The sequence below is a fragment of the Sorex araneus genome, chromosome 4 (assembly GCF_027595985.1).
Source record: "Sorex araneus isolate mSorAra2 chromosome 4, mSorAra2.pri, whole genome shotgun sequence".
Classification (NCBI taxonomy): Eukaryota; Metazoa; Chordata; class Mammalia; order Eulipotyphla; family Soricidae; genus Sorex; species Sorex araneus.
Genome location: NC_073305.1, coordinates 60,330,777 through 60,353,201, shown reverse-complemented (window position 1 = coordinate 60,353,201; position 22,425 = coordinate 60,330,777). Strand labels below are relative to the sequence as shown.

General features: G+C 40.2%; 1 protein-coding gene and 1 pseudogene across 1 annotated transcript in view; both read left to right on the top strand.

Moving 5' to 3' along the window:
* Positions 1–10,898: 10,898 nt before the first annotated feature.
* The window catches only part of LOC129404326 (cadherin-related family member 3-like), a 75,214-nt gene continuing 63,687 nt past the window's right edge, over positions 10,899–22,425 (top strand). The window contains exons 1-3 of the mRNA XM_055136678.1: positions 10,899–11,016; positions 13,873–14,069; positions 20,779–20,950. Of these exons, the coding sequence (XP_054992653.1) occupies positions 10,899–11,016; positions 13,873–14,069; positions 20,779–20,950 (487 nt within the window). The remainder of the gene's footprint in view (positions 11,017–13,872; positions 14,070–20,778; positions 20,951–22,425) is intronic.
* On the top strand, positions 14,876–15,016 carry LOC129404714 (small nucleolar RNA SNORA48; annotated as a pseudogene).

The window sequence follows — 22,425 nt, the reverse complement described above, 5'->3', positions numbered from 1 at the left end:
AGCTTCTATTTGAAAGGCAGAGAATCTCTTGCCCGAGCACCTGGCTGTCTTCCCCGGGGCCCCTCAGAGGGGATGGGCTCCAGCTTCCCTCCCAGCCCCGAGCAGAGCTCCCAGCGGCCGAAGACCTCCAGAAACTAGCCACAGCCATGCTCAAGGCCCCTCTCCACACATTCAGACAAGCCTCACGCATGAAGGTACCAGCAGAGGAACCCAGGTGTGTGTAATCCCATCAACGGCCAACATCCAGAGACTTAAAAGCAAGCTCCCAGAAGCGATATCTTTTTTTTTTTAATTTATTTATTTTTAATTAGTGAATCACCGTGAGGGTACAGTTACAGATTTATACACTTTTGTGCTTATGCTTCCCTCATACAAAGTTCGGGACCCCATCCCTTCACCAGTGCCCATTCTCCACCACCAGTAAACCCAGCATCCCTCCCACCCTCCCCGATCCCATCTCCCCCCACCCCACCCTGCCACTGTGGCAGGGCATCCCCTTCTGTTCTCTCTCTCTAATTAGCTGTTGAGGTTTGCAATAAAGGTGTTGAGTGGCCACTGTGCTCAGCCCTCATTCAGCCCGAAACTCCCTTCCCCCGCATGGCCTTCAACTACATTATAGTTGGTGATCCCTTCTCTGAGTTGCCCTTTCCCCAGAATGTGAGGTCAGTCTCCAAGCCATGGAGTCAACCTCCTGGTACTTATTTCTACAATTCTTGGGTGTTAGTCTCCCACTCTGTTATTCTATATGCCATAGATGAGTGCAATCTTTCTATATCTGTCTCTCTCTTTCTGACTCATTTCACTTAGCATGAAACTTTTCATGCCGATCCACTTGAATACAAAATTCTTGACTTCCTTTTTTCTAACAGCTGCATAGTATTCCATTGTATAGATGTACCAAAGTTTCCTCAACCAGTCATCCGTTCTAGGGCATTCGGGTTTTTTCCAGATTCTGGCTATTGTAAACAGTGCTGCAATGAACATACATGTGCAGATGTTGTTTCGATTATACTTTTTTGCATCTCTGGGATATATTCCCAGCAGTGGTATTGCTGGGTCAAATGGGAGCTCAACCTCTAGTTTTTTGAGAATCGTCCATATTGTTTTCCAGAAGGGCTGAATCAGTCGGCATTCCCACCAGCAGTGAAGAAGGGTCCCTTTCTCCCCACATCCTCTCCAACAGCGGTTGCTTTTGTTCTTTTGGCTGTGTGCTATTCTCTGTGGTGTGAGGTGGTATCTCGTGGTTGTTTTGATCTGCATCTCTCTGATGATTAGTGATGTAGAGCACTTTTTAATGTGCCTTTTGGCCATTCGTATTTCTTCCTTGGTAAAGTTTCTGTTCATTTCTTCGCCCCATTTTTTAATGGGGTTGGATGTTTTCTTCTTGTAGAGTTCAACCAGTGCTTTATATACCATTGATATCAACCCCTTATCTGATGGGTATTGTGTAAATATCCTTTCCCATTCTGTGGATAGTCTTTGTATTCTGGTCACTGTATCTTTTGCGGTGCAGAAGCTTTTTAGTTTAATGTAGTCCCATTTGTTGATCTCTGTTTTTACTAGATTGCTTAGTTCTGTGTCACCTTTGAAGATACCTTTATCTTCAATATCGTGGAGGGTTTTGCCGACCTTGTCTTCAATGTACCTTATGGTTTGTGGTCAAATGTTGAGGTCTTTAATCCATTTTGATCTGACTTTTGTGCATGGTGTCAGGTCAAGGTCTAAGCCCATTTTTTTGCATGTGGTTGTCCAGTTGTGCCAGCACCATTTGTTGAAGAGGCTTTCCTTGCTCCACTTCACATCTCTTGCTCCCTTATCAAAGATTAGATGATCATACATTTGGGGTTGTGTGTAGGGATATTCCACCCTGTTCCATTGGTCTACGGCTCTGCCTTTGTTCCAGTACCATGCTGTTTTAATTGTTACTGCTTTGTAGTAAAGTTTGAGGTTGGGGAGGGTGATGCCTCCCATCGTCTTTTTCCCAAGAATTGTTTTAGCTATCCGTGGACGTTTATTGTTCCATATGAATTTTAGGATTGCTTGATCCATTTCTTTGAAGAATGTCATGGGTATACTTATAGGGATCGCGTTGAATCTGTATAATGCTTTGGGGAGTATTGCCATTTTGACAACATTGATTCTCCCTATCCACGAGCAGGGTATATGTTTCCATTTCCTCATGTCCTCTTTTATTTCATGGAGTAGCGTTTTATAGTTTTCTTTGAAAAGGTCTTTTACTTCCTTGGTTAAGCTGATTCCGAGGTACTTGATTTTCTGGGGTACGATTGTGAATGGGATTGCTTTTTTCATGTCCCTTTCCTCTGCCTCATTGTTTGTGTGTAGGAAGGCCATGGTTTTTGGGTATTGATTTTGTAGCCTGCAACTTTACTGTATAAGTCTATTGTTTCTAAGAGTTTCTTAGTAGAGGCTTTAGGCTTCTCTAGATATAGTATCATATTGTCTGCAAATAGTGAGAGTTTGATTTCTTCCTTTCCTATCTGGATGCCCTTAATCTCTTTTTCTTGTCTAATAGCTATCGCAAGTACTTCCAGTACTATATTGAAGAGAAGTGGTGAGAGCGGTCATCCTTGTCTTGTACCTGATCTTAGAGGAAAGGCCCTTAGTTTTTCCCCGTTGAGGATAATGCTTGCTGTAGGCTTGTGGTAGATGGCTTCGACTATCTTGAGGAAAGTTCCTCCAAACCCCATTTTGGTGAGGGTTTTCATCATGAAAGGATGTTGGACCTTGTCAAATGCTTTCTCTGCATCTACTGATATGATCATATGGTTTTTATCTTTACTTTTGTTGATATGATGGATTATGTTGATTGATTTCCGAATGTTAAACCATCCTTGCATCCCCGGAATGAATCCCACTTGGTCATGATGTATGATCTTTTTGATGAGTTGTTAGATCCTATTTGCTAATATTTTGTTGAGAATCTTCGCATCGGTGTTCATCAGGGATATTGGTCTGTAATTTTCTTTCTTTGTTTGCTTTTGGTATTAGGGAGATATATGCTTCATAGAAACTGTTTGGGAGAGTTCCTTTTTTTTTCAATTTCCTGGAAAATTTTGAGGAGAACTGGCAATAGGTCTTCCTGAAATGTTTGGAAGAATTCACCAGCGAAACCATCTGGGCCTGGGCTTTTGTTTTTGGGGAGATGTTTGATTACAGTTTCAATTTCCTTACTATTGATGGGTCTATTCAGGTATTCCAAGTCTTCTTTGTTCAGTCTTGGGAGTTTGTAGGAGTCCAGGAATTCATCCATTTCTTTTAGGTTATCCTGTTTTGTGGCGTATAGGCCTTCAAAGTAGTCTCTAATGATCTTTTGTATCTCACTGGTTTCTGTCATGATGTCCCCCTTTTCATTTCTGATTCGATTTATTAGGGCTCTCTCTCTTTCTTTCTTTGTGAGTCTTGCTAGCGGTTTATCAATCTTATTTATTTTCTCGAAGAACCAGCTCTTTGTTTCATTGATCTTTCGGATTGTTTTTTTGGTTTCGATGTCGTTAATTTCTGCTCTAATTTTTATTATTTCTTTCCTTCGGTTTGGTTTGGGTTCCTTTTTCTGGTCCTTTTCTAAGGTCTTGAGTCGTGAAGTCAAGCTATCTATGTGGGCCCTTTCTTCCTTCCTGAGGAATGCTTGGAGAGCTATAAATTTTCCCCTTAACATGGCTTTAGCTGCGTCCCATAGGATTTGGTAGCTCGTGTCTTCATTCTCATTTGTTTCTAAGTATCTTTTGATTTCTTCCTTGATTTGCTTCCTGACCCACTCATTGTTCAACATTGAATTGTTTAATTTCCAGGTGTTTGATTTGGTTCTCCATGTTGGTGAGTGGTTAGCTTCTATCTTCAGCGCATCGTGGTCTGAAAAGATGGTTGATACAATTTCTATTTTTCTTATTCTATTGAGGTATGTTCTGGGGCCCAATACATGGTCTATTTTAGAAAATGTTCCATGTGCACTGGAAAAGAATGTGTATTCTTTCTTTTTGGGATGTAAGGCCCTGTATAGGTCTGTTAGGCCTCTCTCTTCAATTTCTTCTTTCAGAGTCAGTGTTTCCTTGTTGAGTTTTGTTCTTGTCGATCTATCTAGAGGCGATAAGGCCGTATTGAAGTCTCCGACTACAATTGTGCTATTATTGATGAACCGCAGGGAAGTAACCCCAATGAAAAAAACACAGTCAAAGACATCATTGCTAAGAAATTCCCAGAGCTGGAGAAGGCAGGCATCCAGATACAAGGAGTCCGAAGAGTACCAGCAAAAAGAGACCCGAATAAAAAGACTCCAAGGCATATCATAGTCAGAATGACAGATGCTATGGATAGAGACACAATTCTGCAAGCAGCAAGGTCAAAGAAGGAAATCACATACAAAGGAGCACCCCTCAGATTTACAGCAGACCTGTCAGAGGAAACCCTCTGAGCCCGAAGACAATGGTGGGACATAGTGAAAAAACTCAACGAAATGAATGCCTCACCAAGAATACTTTATCCGGCTAAACTCTCACTCAAACTCGAAGAAACCATATACTATTTCTCGGATAAACAACAGCTCAGGAACTTCATAGACTCAAAACCAAACTTGAAAGAAGGTCTAAAGGGGCTACTGTAAGACAAGGTGGAGCCCCATAAAAACAACAGATACCACAGAAATATGACACAAAATCCTATCACAATAATCTCTCTCAACGTCAACGGCCTAAATGCACCCATCAAGAGACACAGAGTGGCAAAATGGATCCGGAAATTAAACCCAACATTCTGTTGCCTGCAAGAAACACACCTGAACAAACAGAGTAAACATAGACTCAAAGTCAAAGGATGGAAAACAATCCTGCAAGCAAACAACTCCCTTAAAAAAGCTGGAGTGGCCATCCTGGTATCCGACAACACAGACTTCAGGTTGAAAAAGATTAAAAGGGACAGCGAAGGTCATTTTCTATTTATTAAGGGATATGTATAACAGGAAGAAATCACACTCTTAAACGTATATGCTCCTAATGAACGACCGGCTAAATATTTAAAACAACTCCTAACAGACTTCAAAGAAGCAATATCTTATAACCTACTTCTCCCTCTGGGAGAAACTAGCAAGCTACTGGGAGTTTCCTGCCCACATGGGTGGGACAGCCTCCCAAGCTTCCCATGGTGTATTCATATGCTAAAGCCAGTAACAAGCTGGGTCTCATTCCCCTGACCCTGAAAGAGCCTCCAATTAGGAAGGCTGAGTAGAGAGAGGCTAGGACGAATGGAGAGGTTACTGAGACCACTCGAGAAATTCGACGATCAACGGGATGATGATAATGATGATGATGATGATGATGATGATGATGATGTATTTGAAAGAGAGGAGGCAGAAAGCAAATAATCTGTGTAGATTATATAATAAAAAGAAGCAAAGTATGAATGATTATGATTTTTTTTACCTTAGAGGTGAGGATGTTGCTATTTTATATATGAATGTTCTGGAAATATCTCTCCAATATAGAAATACTGGGTAGGATCTACAGGAAGTGGGTAAAGGAGATGGGTAGACACCGGAAAATGCATTTTAGGCCCTGAGAATAGTTAGACAAAGGCCCTGCGGTGGGACTTACTTTCTCCAAGGAACAGAAAAGCTTGTGGGGCTGGAGCAGAGGAAGTGGGAGCATGACTGGTAGAGCATGAGGAGGTCGGTAAAGGGTGCCCTGTCGGGGTTGGGTGATAGCACAGTGGGTAGGGCATTTGCATTGCAGGTGGCCAACCTGGGTTTGATCCCCGGTATCCCATATATTCCCGCAAGACCACCAGGAGTAATTCCTGAGTGCAGAGCCAGGAGTAAACCCTGAGCATTGCTGGGTGTGACCCAAAAAGAAAAAAAAAAAAAACAGTGACCTCTCACATGTGGTCTGGCACATGTACTTTGCTCTATATAGTAAAGCTGTGAGAAGATTTTGACGGTAGGGGGAAGTGTTGTTCCCCCAACACCTGACCATTGGGTGGCACCACAGGGCCAAGTATTGCTGAAAGTGGCTCTCGGGTTCTCAGGAGGAACTGGGGAATCCTTGGCACCCATCAACCAATAAAGAATTTTTTTTCTGGTTTTAGTTTTAGCACATTGTCACATCTATGATAGAAAGGAAATCATGCCAATGTGCTTATTGATATGTTCCTACATAATCTATATAACCCCCTGTACTGGTTTTCTTTTGTCACCCTAACAAATCGCCACAAAACTTGATGATGTCTTAAGACAGTATAAATTTATCTTCTAGTTTTTCAGTTAGGAGCCTGATATCAAAAACTAAAATCAAAGAACTGGCAAGGCTGCATTTTTTTTTTTTTGAGTTTCTAGACAAGTCTCACGATGGAGACATTACTGGTGCCTGCTAGAACAAATCTATGAGCAAAGGGATGACAGTGCTGCAGTGCTACAGAGTACCTAGAGATGAAGACATTTCCTTGCCTCTTCCAGTGCCTAGATGTCACAAACACTTTTTTGGTTACACCCTCTGGTTCCATCTGAAAAGCTGGCATCTTTCTTCACATTTTCTTTTTCCTTTGTTCCAGACAATTCTGTTTATTCTAGAACAAAAGAGATCCTTAAAGCTCAACCATTTTCTTCACATTTTCTTCTTCCTTTTCCACTTTGAAGGAGGACTGTGTTATTACACTGAGTTTATAGAGAGACCTCAGGATAATCTCACCTTCACCAATTTTTATTCATGTTTGCTAATTCCTTTTTTGTTATGTAATGTAACATACTCGGAGATTCATAGGGCTAGAGTGCCCGGCAGAACGTGCATCCGGACCGCACCCCCCCAGCCACGCAGAGGACGGGCGGGCGTGGGGCGGGTGCGCACTGGGCCCCTGCAGCAGCTTGTTCCATGCTCGGCCTCACCCAGAACCAGGATTCCGAGTTTGTCCCTACCACGGCTGAGCACTAGGGAAGGTTCGAGAACCCAGTTTCCCCATCTGGTGGCCACGGACCGCACAGAGCCCTGAACATTTGAGGGCACGGGTGGGTGCCCTCAAATGAAGTGAAGAATCGCAGCCTGGGCCCAGCCTCCGTATCCCATATAGTCCCTCAAGTCACCGTTAGCTAGCAGTAGTTTCTGAGGATAGAGCCAGGAATAACCCCTGAGCACTGCTGGCTGTGGCCCCAACACACATGCATAAAAAGTCAGGGTTCAGCCTTTTTCCACCAGCAGGCAGATATAACCATTATTTGTTACCTAAATATTTAGTATCTTTGGGTTGGAGTGATAGTAGAACGGGTAGGGCATTTGCCTTGCACGTGGCGGACCCAGGTTCGATTCCTCTGCCCCTCTTGCAAAGCCTGGCAAGCTACTGAGAATATCCCGTCAGCAGCGCAGAACCTGGCAAGCTATCCCTCGAGTATTCGATATGCCAAAAACAGTAACAAGTCTCACAATGGAGACGTTACTGGTGCCCACTTGAGCAAATCGATGAGCAACAGGTGAGCAACGGGATGACAGTGATCCACTGATCCAATTATATATAAAATGGTAGAGCCATTATTCCATACATCTTCTAAGTCTCTTTACTAAATCTCTTTACTCTCCAGTCCCCTCCACAGCTTCCCAAATAGAATGTAAATTTCAGCTTTGGAGGAAAAAAAGTTCTGATTTAAGTACTCTTTTTTTTTTTTTCCTTTTTGGGTCACACGCGGCGATGCTCAAGGGTTATTCCTGGCTCTGCACTCGAGAGTTACTCCTGGCAGTGCTCAAGGGACCATGTGGGATGCTGGAAATCGAACTCAGGTTGGCCGCGTACAAGGCAAATGCCCTACCCGCTGTGCTATGGCTCCAGCCCAAAAAAAGTTCTGATTAAGATTTTGAAAAGTTGTTTCAAGGGGGAAATCAATGGACAGAAATTTAAAATTTCTACATAATTTTATGGTTCAGAAATTTCTGTATCACTTATTTTTTGGATGTGGGGAAGGCTCACTCAGCAGTGCTCAGATCTTACTCCTGTCTCTCTCTGTGTTGAGGGATGACTTCTGGTGGGGCTCAGGGACTCAGATATGCTGCTAGGATTGAATCCATGTTGATTGTGTGCAAAAAAACCAACTTACCCACTGTACAATCTCTCTGGCCCCTTCAAATCACTTCTTAAATAGGACTGTGAACAAAAGCATTTGGTTAGAAGTAATCAGAGTCTATGTACTTTTTTTGATGTAGGAAAAAGGATGGTGAAAGTATCTATGACTAAAAAGAGGCTTGAAGAAATTTTTAGAAAGAAATTCAAGAAATAACTGATAGTCAAAGAAACCTGTGGGGCCAGACTAATAGTACAATAGGTAGGGCTCTTGTCTTGCACATGGCTGATCCGGGTTCAATCTCTGGTGTCTCGTATAATCCCCTGAGCAATCCAGGAGTAATTCCTGCGTGCAGAGCCAAGAGTAACCCCTGAGTATTTCCAGGTGTGACAAAAAAACAAAATAAACAAAAGGCAGAAAGATAGAAAGAAAGAAACCTTAGATGAAGGTCAAAAGAAAAAAGAAAGAAAGTTAAAATTTTCCAGCAAAAATTTATAGATGCAAACTTGGTCCTAGTGGGAGGTGAGGGGAGGGGGATATGAGTGCATCTTTCCTCTTCCTAAATATATCACACCTACTATTGGGCTAATAATGACTGAGGTGTGAGTAGAAGCAGTTATGAAGCCCTAGTCTTATTTTACTTTCTTTTGGGATCACACATGGCAATGCTCAGGGCTACCTCTTGGCTCTTCACTCAGGATTACTGCTTGGGTTGCTCGGGCACCATATGGGATGCTAGGGATCAAACCCTGGTTATCTGTGTGCAAGGTAAACACCCTATCTGGTGTACTGTCGCCCCAGCCTCCTAATCATCATTTTTCAGAAGCACAATAATTTTCTCTTAGTGCTTGGCCATAGAAAAAGTCTTTATCTTATTATCCACTGCAAAAAAAAAATTATGTAACCCAAACTGTCTTACTTTAGCATTCAATAACTGATGTAGTAAAGAATAACAGTTGTCTTAATTTTTGATTTTTTTTCCCAAGGAATTTTAAATTACTCTGATAATCTACCTTACCAGAAATCTTCACCATAAATAAGAAGTTTAGAGGAAATAATGGGAAAGAGAAACTAAAAATGAGGAAATGAAGGGAAGAAAAAGAGAGTCAAAGTAGGCCAGCTCAGTAGGGCGCATAATGGCTTTTGTCTCTAATGCTGTGTGACTTCCAACACTGAGTAATTTCCTGACTCTGCAGGGTTAGACACAAGTTGTATGAAATAATGTCATAATGTCATTCAGAGGACTATTTTTACCCACACTTTATGCTTCATGTCTAATAAAACAAAATGAACTGATGTAATAGGAAATCCTACATTTCCTATGAGAGTGAAAGAAAAAAAATTAATAAAATGATGGCCAGTAATCCAAATCACTTATCTCTTAAATACTATGATCTACACTCTACAGAGATTTCTTATCAAGCAATATCTGACTTCTATCACCTGAGAAGATGTGTTGCTTACCCAACTGGACATGTGATAAGCAAAGGGCAGAATTCAGACTCCAATCAAGGTGGACTTGATTCAAAAGTCCATTTTATTTTATTATTTTTTAATATAAAATATCAGTTTATTTTTCATACACACCACAATGAACTTGAAGATATTTGGATAAAGGTTTTTGTTTTTTTTTTTTAGTTAAGGGACAGAGTACAGATGGGAGAGACATTCATTTCCTCCTAAGCTTCTTCTGAGTATTGGAATATTCCCATTCTGGGACATTTAACTCTAGGGATCACACAACTGTAGGACAAGATGTATACCTCCCTTACAGGAAAGGGTGAATAGGTGAAGGACCCAATGTTGATCTATTCCCTGCCCTGTCCACTATTTCATTTATCTACTTTCTGTTAACATATCTCCCCAGTACTCAAGAAAATTATTTCTCTTTGCAATGATGGAAATAAAAACATTAAATATTCCAAGTATCAAGCATTTGATAAAGATTTTTAAAACATATCACTTTCCCAAGCAATATATCAGTAATTCAAAAGTCATTTTTGATGTATTTTCTCTCTTTGCTTCTTAGAATTGCTGTCATTAAGTTGGGTGCACTGTATCACTGTATCACTGTCATCCTGTTGTTCGTCAATTTACTCGAGCGGGTACCAGTAACGTCTCTATTACACTCAGCCCTGAGATTTTAGCAGCCTCTCTTTACTTGTCTTTCCCAATGATTGAAGGCTCTTTCAGGGTCAGGAGAATGAGACCTATAGTTACTGTTTTGGGCATATAGAAAGTTGGGTGCAGTCTTCTCAAAATGGGAAGTTCTGAGAAGTTTTGTATTTTTCCTTTTTATCTCGAACTTCACTCCAAATCACAAAGCCTTCTTTTTCATTACACAATGGAATATAATTTAGCTATGAGTAAAGAGAAAAGTGCAGTTTGCCACAACTTGGATTAGAATGGGATATACCATGCTAAGTGAAAGAAAGTCAGAAAGTAGAAGATAAATACCAGATGATCTTGCTCATGTAACATAAAGAAACAAAGGAAGAGAGTAGACAACCAAATCAAAGCAAATCCTGAGACATTATCAATAGAATTTAAAACTGAGGCGGGACTGGGGGTTGCAGGGGAAGGATGGTGGAATAAGGGTGGACAGATCTTGAAACAAGTGGAATTTGTGTAGTAGCTCTGCAACTATAAAATAATGACCTCAATACCTCAAACTGTGATACTGCAAACTGTGATACCTCAGAAAAGTGATTTGGGCCTAGGAGTTATCTCAAAGAGCTAGAGCGCATGTCTCATATGCAGAGGCCCCCAGAGTTGAGTCCCTGGCACCACATGGTCCCTTGGTGCATTTTCTGTGTGTTCCTGGTGGCTGATACACTGCTGGGCCTGACTGATGAAACTTCAGACCCACACAGCTGAGTCAAGTATCATCAGGAGCCACCCTGGCTCCCTGCGCATTGCTTGGGAAGTCCCATTCTACCAGAAAAGTATACGTGACTGGAATCCAGCAAGTTAGTACTCCATCACCCCAGAGTTTTTGAGAGGAATCAAAGAAAAAAAAAACCACATGAATGAATGCATGGTCATTAAATGGCTCTATAAATATCATTACAATGATTTATTACTGGTTTATTACTTATTCAGAAACACATTTTCAGTGCTTTTACTTAGTGTTCAACATAAACACACTCCTTGTAGTTAGTGTTTAGTGTTTATGGTTTCCTGGGGAGTCACATAGATGACTGTCATTATGATATGATATAATACATGATATGATATGACATGAGATATCAAGCGTTCGGGGAGGAGACAGGGCACTCTGAGAAGGAGAATCTCAGCTGGGCAGGTCAGGGAGATTTTGGCAAATACATCTAAGGGGCAGCAGAGGATGGGTAGAATTTTTGAAAGTAAAACATATTTTAGATGCAATATATAACTGTCCATCCATCTTTAGATTTCCAGAGTGGGCAATACAGAACCCTTCTCCTCCCACTGCCCATCTGTAGCCTCCTGGTGGAATGATATAGGGGGCAGTAGTAGCCTGTTGTATTCTTGCAGGTTTTTTTTCTGTTTGTTCACTTTAAGAAGAGAGATTTCAGAGGAGACGGAATGTTATTAATTGATTTTTTTTTAAAAGGAAATGACAGTTCAAATAAATTTGCGAACCGCTTGGCTAGAGCAAGAAAAAAGTTAGAATAACTGCACTAGAATATGACGAGGTAAATAGAGAAGTGAGATCAGACCAGAGAAGCAGGCAGGGATTTGATCCCCAAAAAGGTTAGTATTGACCATATACAGATGCCCGAATTCCCTGAGCAGTTTCTCTGAATGTGAGTGGCCACGGCTATGTTCCTTTTGTTTTATTGTAGACTCCAAAACAGCAGTTATGTTCTATCACACCACTTGGATTCTCCTGGAAGTGAAAACCAAGATTCAAGTGAATTTATTTGTGAGACCAACCCCGAAAGCACAGGAAGAATAAGAAAATGAGATTAACAGGTGGAGAGCAGTTGGGAAAGGGGGTGCTGTCAAGCCTGGTAGTATCAAGGGCACTAACTAGAGCTGGATTCTTCTTGGGGAGCTTGGCACTACGACAGGAACATGTCTGGAGCTGGGTTTTCTACATTGACATACAGAAGGTTGAGGTACTTAATCTTCAGATCCCTATTCATTAGTGGATGAGGGCAGTTTCCAGGCACATAAACTCCCTGGCATTCTGGCTTGCCCCTCATATAGACCAAGCTGAGGATTGTTCATGATCTCAGGAATTTTCTGCACACAGAGATGAGTATGAAGGGAGTTAGGGTGGGACATAACACCTGCTACACATTTCTAAACATGAGGGAGAACAAAATAAGAAAGAAGAAGAGGAGGAGGAGGAGGAGAAGAAGAAGGTGTAGGAGGAGAAGGAAGAAGAGGAGGAAGAGAAAGAGGAGAGAAAGGTGGAGGAAGAGAAGGAAGAAGAGGAGGAAGAGAAAGAGGAGAGAAAGGGGAAGGGGAAGGAGAAGGAGAAGAGGAAAAAGAAGGGGAAGGAGGAGAAGGGGAAAAAGTAGAAGGGGAAGGAAGAGGAGGAGGAGGAGAAGGGGAAGGGGAAGGAGGAGGGGAAGGAAAAAGGAAGAGGAAGAAGAGGAGGAGGAGGAAAAGGAAGAGGAAGAAAAAGAGGAAGAAGAGAAAGAGGAGGAAGAGGAAGAAGAAGAAGAAGAAGAAGAAGAAGAAGAAGAAGAAGAAGAAGAAGAAGAAGAAGAAGAAGAAGAAGAAGAAGAAGAAGAAGAAGAAGAAGGAGGAGGAGGAGGAGGAGGAGGAGGAGAGGAGGAGGAGAAGGAGGAGGAGGAGAAGGAGAAGGAGGAGGAGGAGAAGGAGGAGGAGGAAGAAGAAGAATAAGAAGAGAGATCAGCCCTGCCAGGATAGTTGTTTTTTTTTTTTTTGAGACTTTGCATTCTCACATATGACTAGACATTGGCTACATGTGTTCTCGATCACTTTGCTAGAACATTTACATAGTGATTGAGATAGTGTCATTCTTCAGAAGCAGTTTGCTTACCATACACTAAAGTATACATACGTAAAATATAAATATAATATAAAGCTACTCTTAGCTTGGGCAAAGTGCCATAGACTGGGAGGTAGGATGCAGATTTTTCATTTCCTTTTAGTTTCAGACACTACAAGTATGAATCAGGGTGCAAACATCTCAGTTCTGGTCAAGATCTTTTCATGACCTTGCTGTGTCCTCAGAAGGCTCAGAAGAGATGGAGAAGATGGAGGGAGTGAATATGGGAATAAGAGGGAGAAGGAGAGAGAAGTGTCTTTTTCCTTTTTCTTTTCTTTTATCTAAAGAATGAAACAGTCCTACCAGGTTAGGGCCTCAACTTTAAGACCTCATTTAGCCTTAATTACCTTCTAAAGATACTATTTCCAGAAATAGTCACCTTGGAGATTAGCTTCAATATAAGAAGGAGGGGGCACCATTTGGTTCATAGCAATTTTCACTGAACTAAATGTTAATCTCATTCAGATACATTGGCACAGACACATCCAGAACTAGGTTTGGCTAAAGATTGGGCACCTCATGACCTAGACAAAATGACACATAAAATTAACCATCACAGTCTCTCATCCAAGAATCTTGGACTCTGCTGTGTCTGAAATTCTAGCAGCTTAAATTGCAAGCTTGAAAGTACAGTAAATTCTCAGATGTTTTACTATTTTTAATGAACCTACCAAGTGAACTCAACAGACTTTAAACCTTATTGAGAAAGTAACTATGTATTATGCTATTTCCTTTCTGGTTTTAAAATACAAAGGTGATAAGAAAGCAATGCAAAGTATTTAAAAGAAACATTTTTTGTCTTCTTGTTTTATCTAAGGTGTTCTAGCTCTTCCAAATTTTGTCATTGAGAAAGCTGACTTCCTTCTGGAAAATGCCTCCATTCATACATTGGTTGCCACAATTACTGTGTCTGTCTCACCTCATGCTTCCCTGATTGGAGATCCTGTCATCATTAACATGAATCCTGTTGTCCATCCCTTTGTGCTGTCTCATAAATCCTCACATCAGTGGGAAGTAAGTATGTTTGGAGACAAACAGTATCACTTCTATCATAGATATTCTAAAGTAAAATTAGCATCTCCTCTCTTCCCTGAAAGGCCATGGGTCTAAGAGAATATCTAAATAGACATTTGACTTAACCAGGCTTCCTGAAGAAAAAGTTACATGATACTCTTCAGAATTCATTATAATTAAATTGATGAGAGGGAAAGGGGCCTTCCCCAGACGAAGGGAATAGCAATTTATGAAACCCCCTGTAAGATGGAGAGTGGTTTAGGAGACAAGATCACTGAAAGGAGCTAAAGGGCAGAGTGAGGGATTAGACTTGAGAGGGAGATTGTGTGTTTGTGTGTGTTGTGGGGGCAGAGTGGTAAAGGAGAGGAATGAATTTTAGGACTTGTGAATCATATTAGAAAGTTCTGGCTGGAGCGGGTGGGGTTCTTTCCTCACATGTGGCCAACCCAGGTCTGATCTTTCACATCCCAGATGCTCCCCAGGGCCCTGTCAGGAGTGATCCGTAGCATAGAAAGTTCTATTTGCTAATAAGAGTATGATATAATATAGCTAATTTCTTTTTCTTGGGAAAAAATTTAGTCAATCTTAATGCTCAGTTAGAATTATTTGGCTTCCTAAACTCAGAATTCCTCAAAAATTAGGTGCAATGTTTACACAGGCCCTTTCTATACTCTCCATGAGAACAAGGGGAATCAATGCGACTATGAAGCCCCTATTGGTTTCTGTGCTTTAGGGAAATGTGCAGTTTTCACCTGAGAGAGAGAGAGAGAGAGATGAGCTGGTTTCTGATTTAAAAAAATTCTAAATATCCCTGGCAATGAACAAAGTTATACCTCATTGGTAGTATTGCTCTTATATCAGTTAGAGGCAAAGCAGATGGTCCTTCGTTCATCCTAACTCAATGCCTGTGTTGGTGACCAGAGCTATTTTATGCTTGGGGCACATGTAAATAAAAGGAAGAAATCCCAAGACTCACGGGTTGGACAAATAATCACAATAACCATTTATGACTTACAAGGGGCATTTGAAAGAACGTGTAATAGCAGGGATGATGGAGCCAATTGCCTGGGTTCAAACCGACTATTTTACATAAGTTACTTGACCTCTGTGTCCTATTTTTTGTCATGTATATAAAATGGGGAAAAGAACAACAGCTCCCTAGATAACAATACTAAGTAAATCAAGTACTTGGAACATTTTAGTGGCATTCATCAGCCTGGGGTCAGTCAGTACTATCATGATGCCACTATGTTAGTTCAAGGATGCTCTAGGCTAGAAAGAGTTTGGCTTAGTGCAAAGAGTAGTTGTGTGCAGGAGAAATCCAAACTAAGAGGCATGGGAAAGGCTGTGTCAGGGAACTAACATCTTTTCAAGATATCATAGGAAAGAGCACAGAGAAAGAGTATCAATAAAAGCCTAGAAATACAGCATTTCATAAAAACCAGATAGAGTTTCCTTTGATATCCAAAAGTGGAGTGTCCGTTGCTAAGTCAAAATGGTGTCATGCAAAAAAAAAATACAATTAACATATATGAAAAACTTTGTGAGCATTCTGAGTCCCCCAAATCACCCACATACCAAAATAACACATAAAGTTTCAAATATAATTGCCATGTATTAAAAAAAACAGGAATAATGTCCTTCACATTCAGCCTGTATAAAATAGTTCCCTGGAAGCAGTGTGTGACGTAATCCTGGGTGCTCAGCTCAGCTCACTCACCAGCACTATAACAACTGCCTCCCAACCAATGCCAAATGCTATTTCTTCCTCTTGACTTCACCTTCTGTTATAAAAATAAAAACCTTCTTCAGAATTCTTTTAATTAGTAAAATATGTACTAATATACATGTTTCATAAAAGTGCAGTGACACAATCCAACTTTTTTAAAAGCAGGGAATACCTGCATCAGTAGGGAGTATTGAGGAGGAATTGGCCACTGAGTCAAGGAAAGGATGTGGAATCATGTTCTGAAGGGGCTGAGTATTTCAAATCTGATCTCCCAGGAAGCAGTTTCCTGGGTACCCTGTCTCCTTAGTCTGGAAAACCTGATTCAAAAACATTTTATTTATTTATTTGGTTTTGGGTCACCTGTGATACACACATCCGGCTATGCACAGGGGTTACTCCCGGTTTATGCACTCAGGAATTACTCCTGGCAGTGCTCAGGGAACCATATGGGATGCTGGGACTCGAACCCGGGTTGGCCGCATGCAAGGCAAATGCCCTACCCGCTGTGCTATTGCTCCAGCCCCTGAAAACATTTTATTTTGTTAAATTAAAGAAACACAATTTATAACATTATTGATAGTTGAATGTTAGGCATACAATATTTTGACACCAATTTTATAACCAGTGTCAACTTTTCTCCATCTCACCCCCTGCCTCCACCTGCCTGCCACCTTGACGGGCACATTTTCAAAGTTCAGTGATTGCAGTTTAGCTCTCATGTTTTTGGTCTAGTGTCTGTGCTTGGATATAGCTATACCACTTTTCCGCATCACCATAATAATCAAAGTCCCTGACTTAAAATCTTCTCCCATTACTTCCCTTTCTCATCTTCTTCCTTCCTCCCTTTCTTTATTTCTTTTTTTGTCCTTCTCCCCCTGATACTCTGGGGTCAAGGCTGATGTAGGCATCCCCCCTTTACTGCATTTCCTTTTCCAGTTATTCTACATACAGAGATAAGTGAGATCATCCTGTGTTTGTCTTTCTTTTCTCTTCACTCAACATGATATCCAGTTTCAACAAGATTGGAGCAAATTGCATGATTTCATCATTCCTTGCAGCTGCATAGTATTCCATTGTATATATCTATATATAGGTATGTATCATACTTTCATAATCCCTTCATCTGTTGTTGGATACCAAGGAAGATTCCATATCTTAGCTATTGTACTAAGTGCACCAATGAATATTGGTGTGCATTCAACCTTCCAAATGAATGGGAGTAGATGCTCAACAATGAAATTATTGTATCATATGTAAACTCAATTCTAAGTTTACTGAGAACTCTCCATACTTAGCAAACCTGATTTTATTTACCTGCTAACACAGAAGCTTCAACTGGAGTTTCCATACTGAAGTTTGCCATACTTAAGTTCCTAAGCAGTTAGTTTCTTTTCCTCTTTGAATAAGTTACAATTTTTTTCACTTGTTTAAAGAGCAAAATGGAGTAAAGAGTATTTGGTTGTTGGGCCCATTGTTTCTGTGTGTGTGTGTGTGTGCATTCATGTGTGCACATGATGTAGTGAATCAGCTATTTTGAGCACAGTGGAAGAGGTCTGATATACTTAGATTTGAACCACAACTTCTCCTTCTCTAGTTAACTATAGCTTCACATTTCTCAATATGATCTTGAGAAAGTTACTTGGTTTTTCTGAACTTTTCTTTCTTATATAAAAATAGATTATGATGATGATACTGCTACTACTAGTATGACTACTGCTACTACAATGTCACTGAGCTTGGTAAGAAGAGCCTATAAGATGGTGTGCTAATTTAATTTAGCACACAATAGTGCTGCTATAATAAACATATTTATACTTTAATATTTAGCACTACTCTAATAAAATTACATAATAGCAAACTATAAAAAAGCCATATTATCACAACTATCATAGAGCTGCTTTAGATAATTTTGGAAATAGCTCAAATGTGAAACATTTTCCCATCATAGTAATAAATCTGCAGAAAGGCAAAGCCAAATGAGCTAATTTCTGTTTCTACAATATTGCAGCATGAAAAGACATACACTTTTCTATTTGAGGTTACGCATATTATCATTCTTTTTGAAAATTTCTGGCTTTGCTGGATATATGCTTGTTTAGTTTGCAGATGACTGAGTTTAGGACAGATGATTGGGTAGACTGTCAAATAAATAAATAACCCAAGCAGTCAAAACCAGAGCTTAAAGTGAACTGATTATACAAATGTATCAAGGAAAGTGAGATAAGGTGTGCTCCAGTTATGTAATTTTCAAATTGCTACCTATCACTGAACGTCATAAATGGGGTTGCACAGGCAGGATGGCAAAAAGATTCCAAATGAGCATCTGCATGTGCAAGTGCATCTGTTCCCTGGATGGAAGTAATCAACCAGAGGGGGACTTACCATCTTCCTGTCTTCTTCCAGTATGGAGAATAGCATTTGCATCTTAAAAAATTCAGTTATGTAAGAGCCTTGTGCCATGTAAAGATGTAGGGAACAAGAAGGATGTAATTGCTGCTACTAAGGGCCCCATAGCTAGTAGGGCCAGCTGGACCTTAGGCGCCTTTTGGTAAGGAAATCATTGAGAACAATGCTGGGCTTAATTGCAGTAGAAAATCCTCTGCCTGTTTAAAGCAGACCATAAAATTACCTTATCTTATCAGCAAGCCTCTGATGTGATGCAAAGGAAAAGTTTATAGTCAAGAAATCCTGACTTTTTTTTTTTTAATTGAATCACCGTGAAAAAAAAACCAAAACTTTCAAGTTTAAGTTTCAGTCATATAATAATTAAACCCTCATCCCTTCACCAGTGCACATGTTCCACCACCAAGAACCCCAATATACCCTCCTCCCACCCCCCCCCCACCTGAGTGGCTAATGATCTTCACTTTATTCTCTCTGTACTTTGAATACATTCAATATTTCAATAGAGAACTCACTATTATTTGGAATTTTCCCCTAACAGTCAAGCCTGCCCACAGCTGCGCAAGCTCATAGAGTCTTCACTCTCAGCAAAGAAATCTTGACTTTAAATCTCAGCCTTGCCACTGCCTAGCTGTGTTACTTAGGTTTCTACAGTTGCACCTCAGTTTCCTGGTTATTAGCTCAAGGGTGATAATATGACTTACCTCATGAGTCAGAAAGATAAAGTACAATACCTGTGTTGTATTTGGTAGAGGAAATGTGTCAAATATAATGTATTGCTGATAGGTGTTCATGGGAGGAAAATATTCAGATTTGCATCCTGCTGTAGTATTGGTTCAGTAAAAGATCCTGGGGCAGATGAGCAGGCCTCAGGTTCTCATTCTGTCTCTCACAGCAAGACTCTGCTAGTTTTATATAATCTCAATTTCAACTTCATTGTTTAGGAAAAAAAGGGGGCTTATAGTAGTATTTTCTTCGAAGATTTATTTTGATGTTTTAATGAGGTTTTGAAAGCGGAAAGCAACACCTGTCACAGAAAGTACTCAATAAAAGTTATTCTTGTGAGTGGAGGTCGGCAGGGTGGCCTGATTGGCCATTGTTCTGAGATTCAGTGAATCTATTACCTGGGAAGGTAGACATGTTGGTAGGCAATTTGTGGAATTAAAGGGTTGGACTCTGGTATCAAAGCCTGAAATTTTATCCTATTCTCTGTTCCTTTCTTGGTGGTCTCTGTAAGTCTGCTAAATTTATTTGCAAAACAGACATTTAGCCAGTCACATTTTTTTTCAGAATTAAATATATAATTTTAATCATGTGCAGTTGGCACATTATAAACACATGTGAGCTAATATTATTTTAGGATCATTATTATAGGGCTGGAGTGATAGCACAGTGGGTAGGGCTTTTGCTTTGCACGTGGCTGACCTGAGTTTGATTCCTCCATCTCTTTTGGTGAGCCCAACAAGCTACTGAAAGTATCTTGCCTGCAGGGCAGAGCCTGGCAAGCTCCCCATGGCGTATTTGATATGCTAAAAACAGTAACTATAAGTCTCACAAGGGAGAAGTTACTGATGCCTGCTTGAGCAAATCAATGAACAATGGGATGACAATGACAGTGATATTGTAGATAAGGAGTTCAAGGTATAACATATACCCAAAAATATGTATTCAGCCTTTTCAATTTGTTTCATTACTCAGTAAAATTTTAGTTTTCTGATACTATTTCAATGTTGAAGCCTTGGAGCCAATTTTTTTCTAAATTACCTGCATCAAGCTAGGGCTGAAAAGTATAAGAACATTCTTCTCTAGGATAAGAACATTCCAGCCTCTTATGTCAGGGTAAAGATATACAAGTAGGACACCTGAAAAAAAAAGGTCTTAGTGAAAGTTTAGAGACACTTCATATTAGATGTAGAGCTTGTGTCCAGTTCTCTTAAGATTCAACAGCTGAGGATTTTTCAAGAAAGTTGCTCAAAACCCAGCATTAAACCAACAGGAAACACATATGGCAGTGTGAGGAGTCTGATTGGAGAGGAACGAAAGAGACTTGTATGCTTCCTTTTCTTCCATTTTTTTTCAGTGCTAGTAGTTTCAGTTTGTGAGTGTGAAATCAGATGAAGTCCAGAGCCTTTGTATTTCTCTCTGTGGTAACTTGATCATTGTCAAATCTGTACAGCCTTCAATTTCTGTATCTGTAAAATAGTACTGTACAAATTTGTAAATACAATAATAATACTCACTCACAATAGCAAGGATAGAAGATATTTGTAAATATCTGACAGATAATTCTGACAGATCATAGTTAGAAGAGGGACTCAATACACAGTTATTAGGAAGAATAACATAGAAAGGTGGGAAGTTTGAAGAAGACCTATTTGATATAAAATGCATTATGTCTCTACTCATGAGGATTTTAAAAGTAAACCATATTACCTAGCTTTCACATTTTGAATACCAGATTTTTATGTCTTAAAAAGGTGTTTATTCAGATTGAAAGTGGTAAATTTAAACTTTTCTGGTTCTATCCATCTGAAGCTTGTCATTTACTTGTATTTTTTTTTTATTCTTTAAAAACAGTTACACACCACTGGAAAACCCAAGCTGGACTTTGAAACAGTGTCACTCTACTCCCTGGTCCTCTATGCCAAAGATGACCAAGGGGCTACAGCATCCCAGACCATGATAATCCAGATTGCAGATGTGAATGAGCCACCCATCTTCATTGGTTCGCTTGCTCAGGAAGATCAAGGTACAGATCTCTTGTCGGGGGAGAAAGGATCAAGTGGACAGACTCTGATGCCCTGTGTGCTCTTGCACTTAAATGATTTAATAGTGATACAAATAACAGAGCTTGTGAAACTGGCTTCTGCTTACTAGACACCTGTATCAGGAAGTCTAAAGAGCTTCAGACAAATGAGCCTATTTAATGCAACTGCTAAGAGGAGAGACTACTTGTATTTATTTTATAAATATAGAATTTATATTTTATAGACTCAGAAAGGTAAAGTAACATGCACAGTATTAGACTTACTTTACTTTTTTTATAACTGTGTATGAAAATTATTCCTATATTTGTGGGATTAATTAACAGTGTATCTATATCACTAAGTTAGAAGGCTCATGGGGGCAGTAATCATGTTATTTTTTTCTATTAGATTTCACTAGGTATGAATCTCTATTACTTGTGTCTCATTCTTTCTCTGCTTCTTTTGAGTCTAATCAAATAGCATTATGTGCAGATAATCTATATTCTCTTAACTTTTTTATCAGTAAAATTGTTATATTATTTCTTTCCTATTCCCTCCTCTTGGTTGTCATTGCTGTTATGGATAGTTCTAGGGGTTACTTGTTTCTGGTCCTTGCACACTTGATCATGGTGCCTCTGTTGCAGTGCTTGCATACTTGGCTGTAAAGCTCACATACCTCTGATTGCTAGTTGGTGGTTCTGGGTAGTGACATAGTTCGAACCTGTGGCCTTCATAGGCTAGGCACGGTATTAACCTCTGAACCATAACTTTGGTCCCTTCATGATTTCATCTGAAAACACAAACTGTTGAGATTTAGACAATGAAATCATCATTAACTGGGGAGCATTACTAATTTTGTCCACGCATCAGTTTCTTCGTTAAATTGAATTACTAATCCCTTCTGGGTGAAGCTTACCTGAGATAGTGTGTTAATAAATGCCAACCTTAGTACCAGACAGCGAGTAAGTGATGAATAAATGTTAGTCTTTCCAATCTCTTACCAAAAAAGATGATGAATCCTTCCAGGGAAGATGCAGGGTCAAATTTTGCTCTTTTAACTTCTAAAGCAGTGAACAAAGTGCCAGGTTGCTTGTGAAATCCCCACAAGCCTTTGTTTATAAGACAGCCTTGTCAGTGTCCTTGTAAGAGGCCAAGTTGGTCTTGGATTCAGTTGCTGTCCACAAATCTATCCCTTTGGCAAATGGGGACAGTAGGCTTTCTGGGTGGGGTTTCTGCCTTAGGCATAGAGGACTGCCACTGCTCCAGTGTTTCTGACCCGGAAAGAGCGTCTTAATCAGCAAATATCAAGTTTGTGCTCCCTATTTTGTCTGTTTTTGCACTACACCTAGTGGTGTCACAAAGAGTTTTTGGTTAGGCGTTTAGGGGCTCAATGGTTTCTGGGGCTACTCCAGGCACTGTGCTCAGGGAAATCTTGTGGTGCAGGGTTTTAACCTGGAAGTCCCACATGCGAACATGT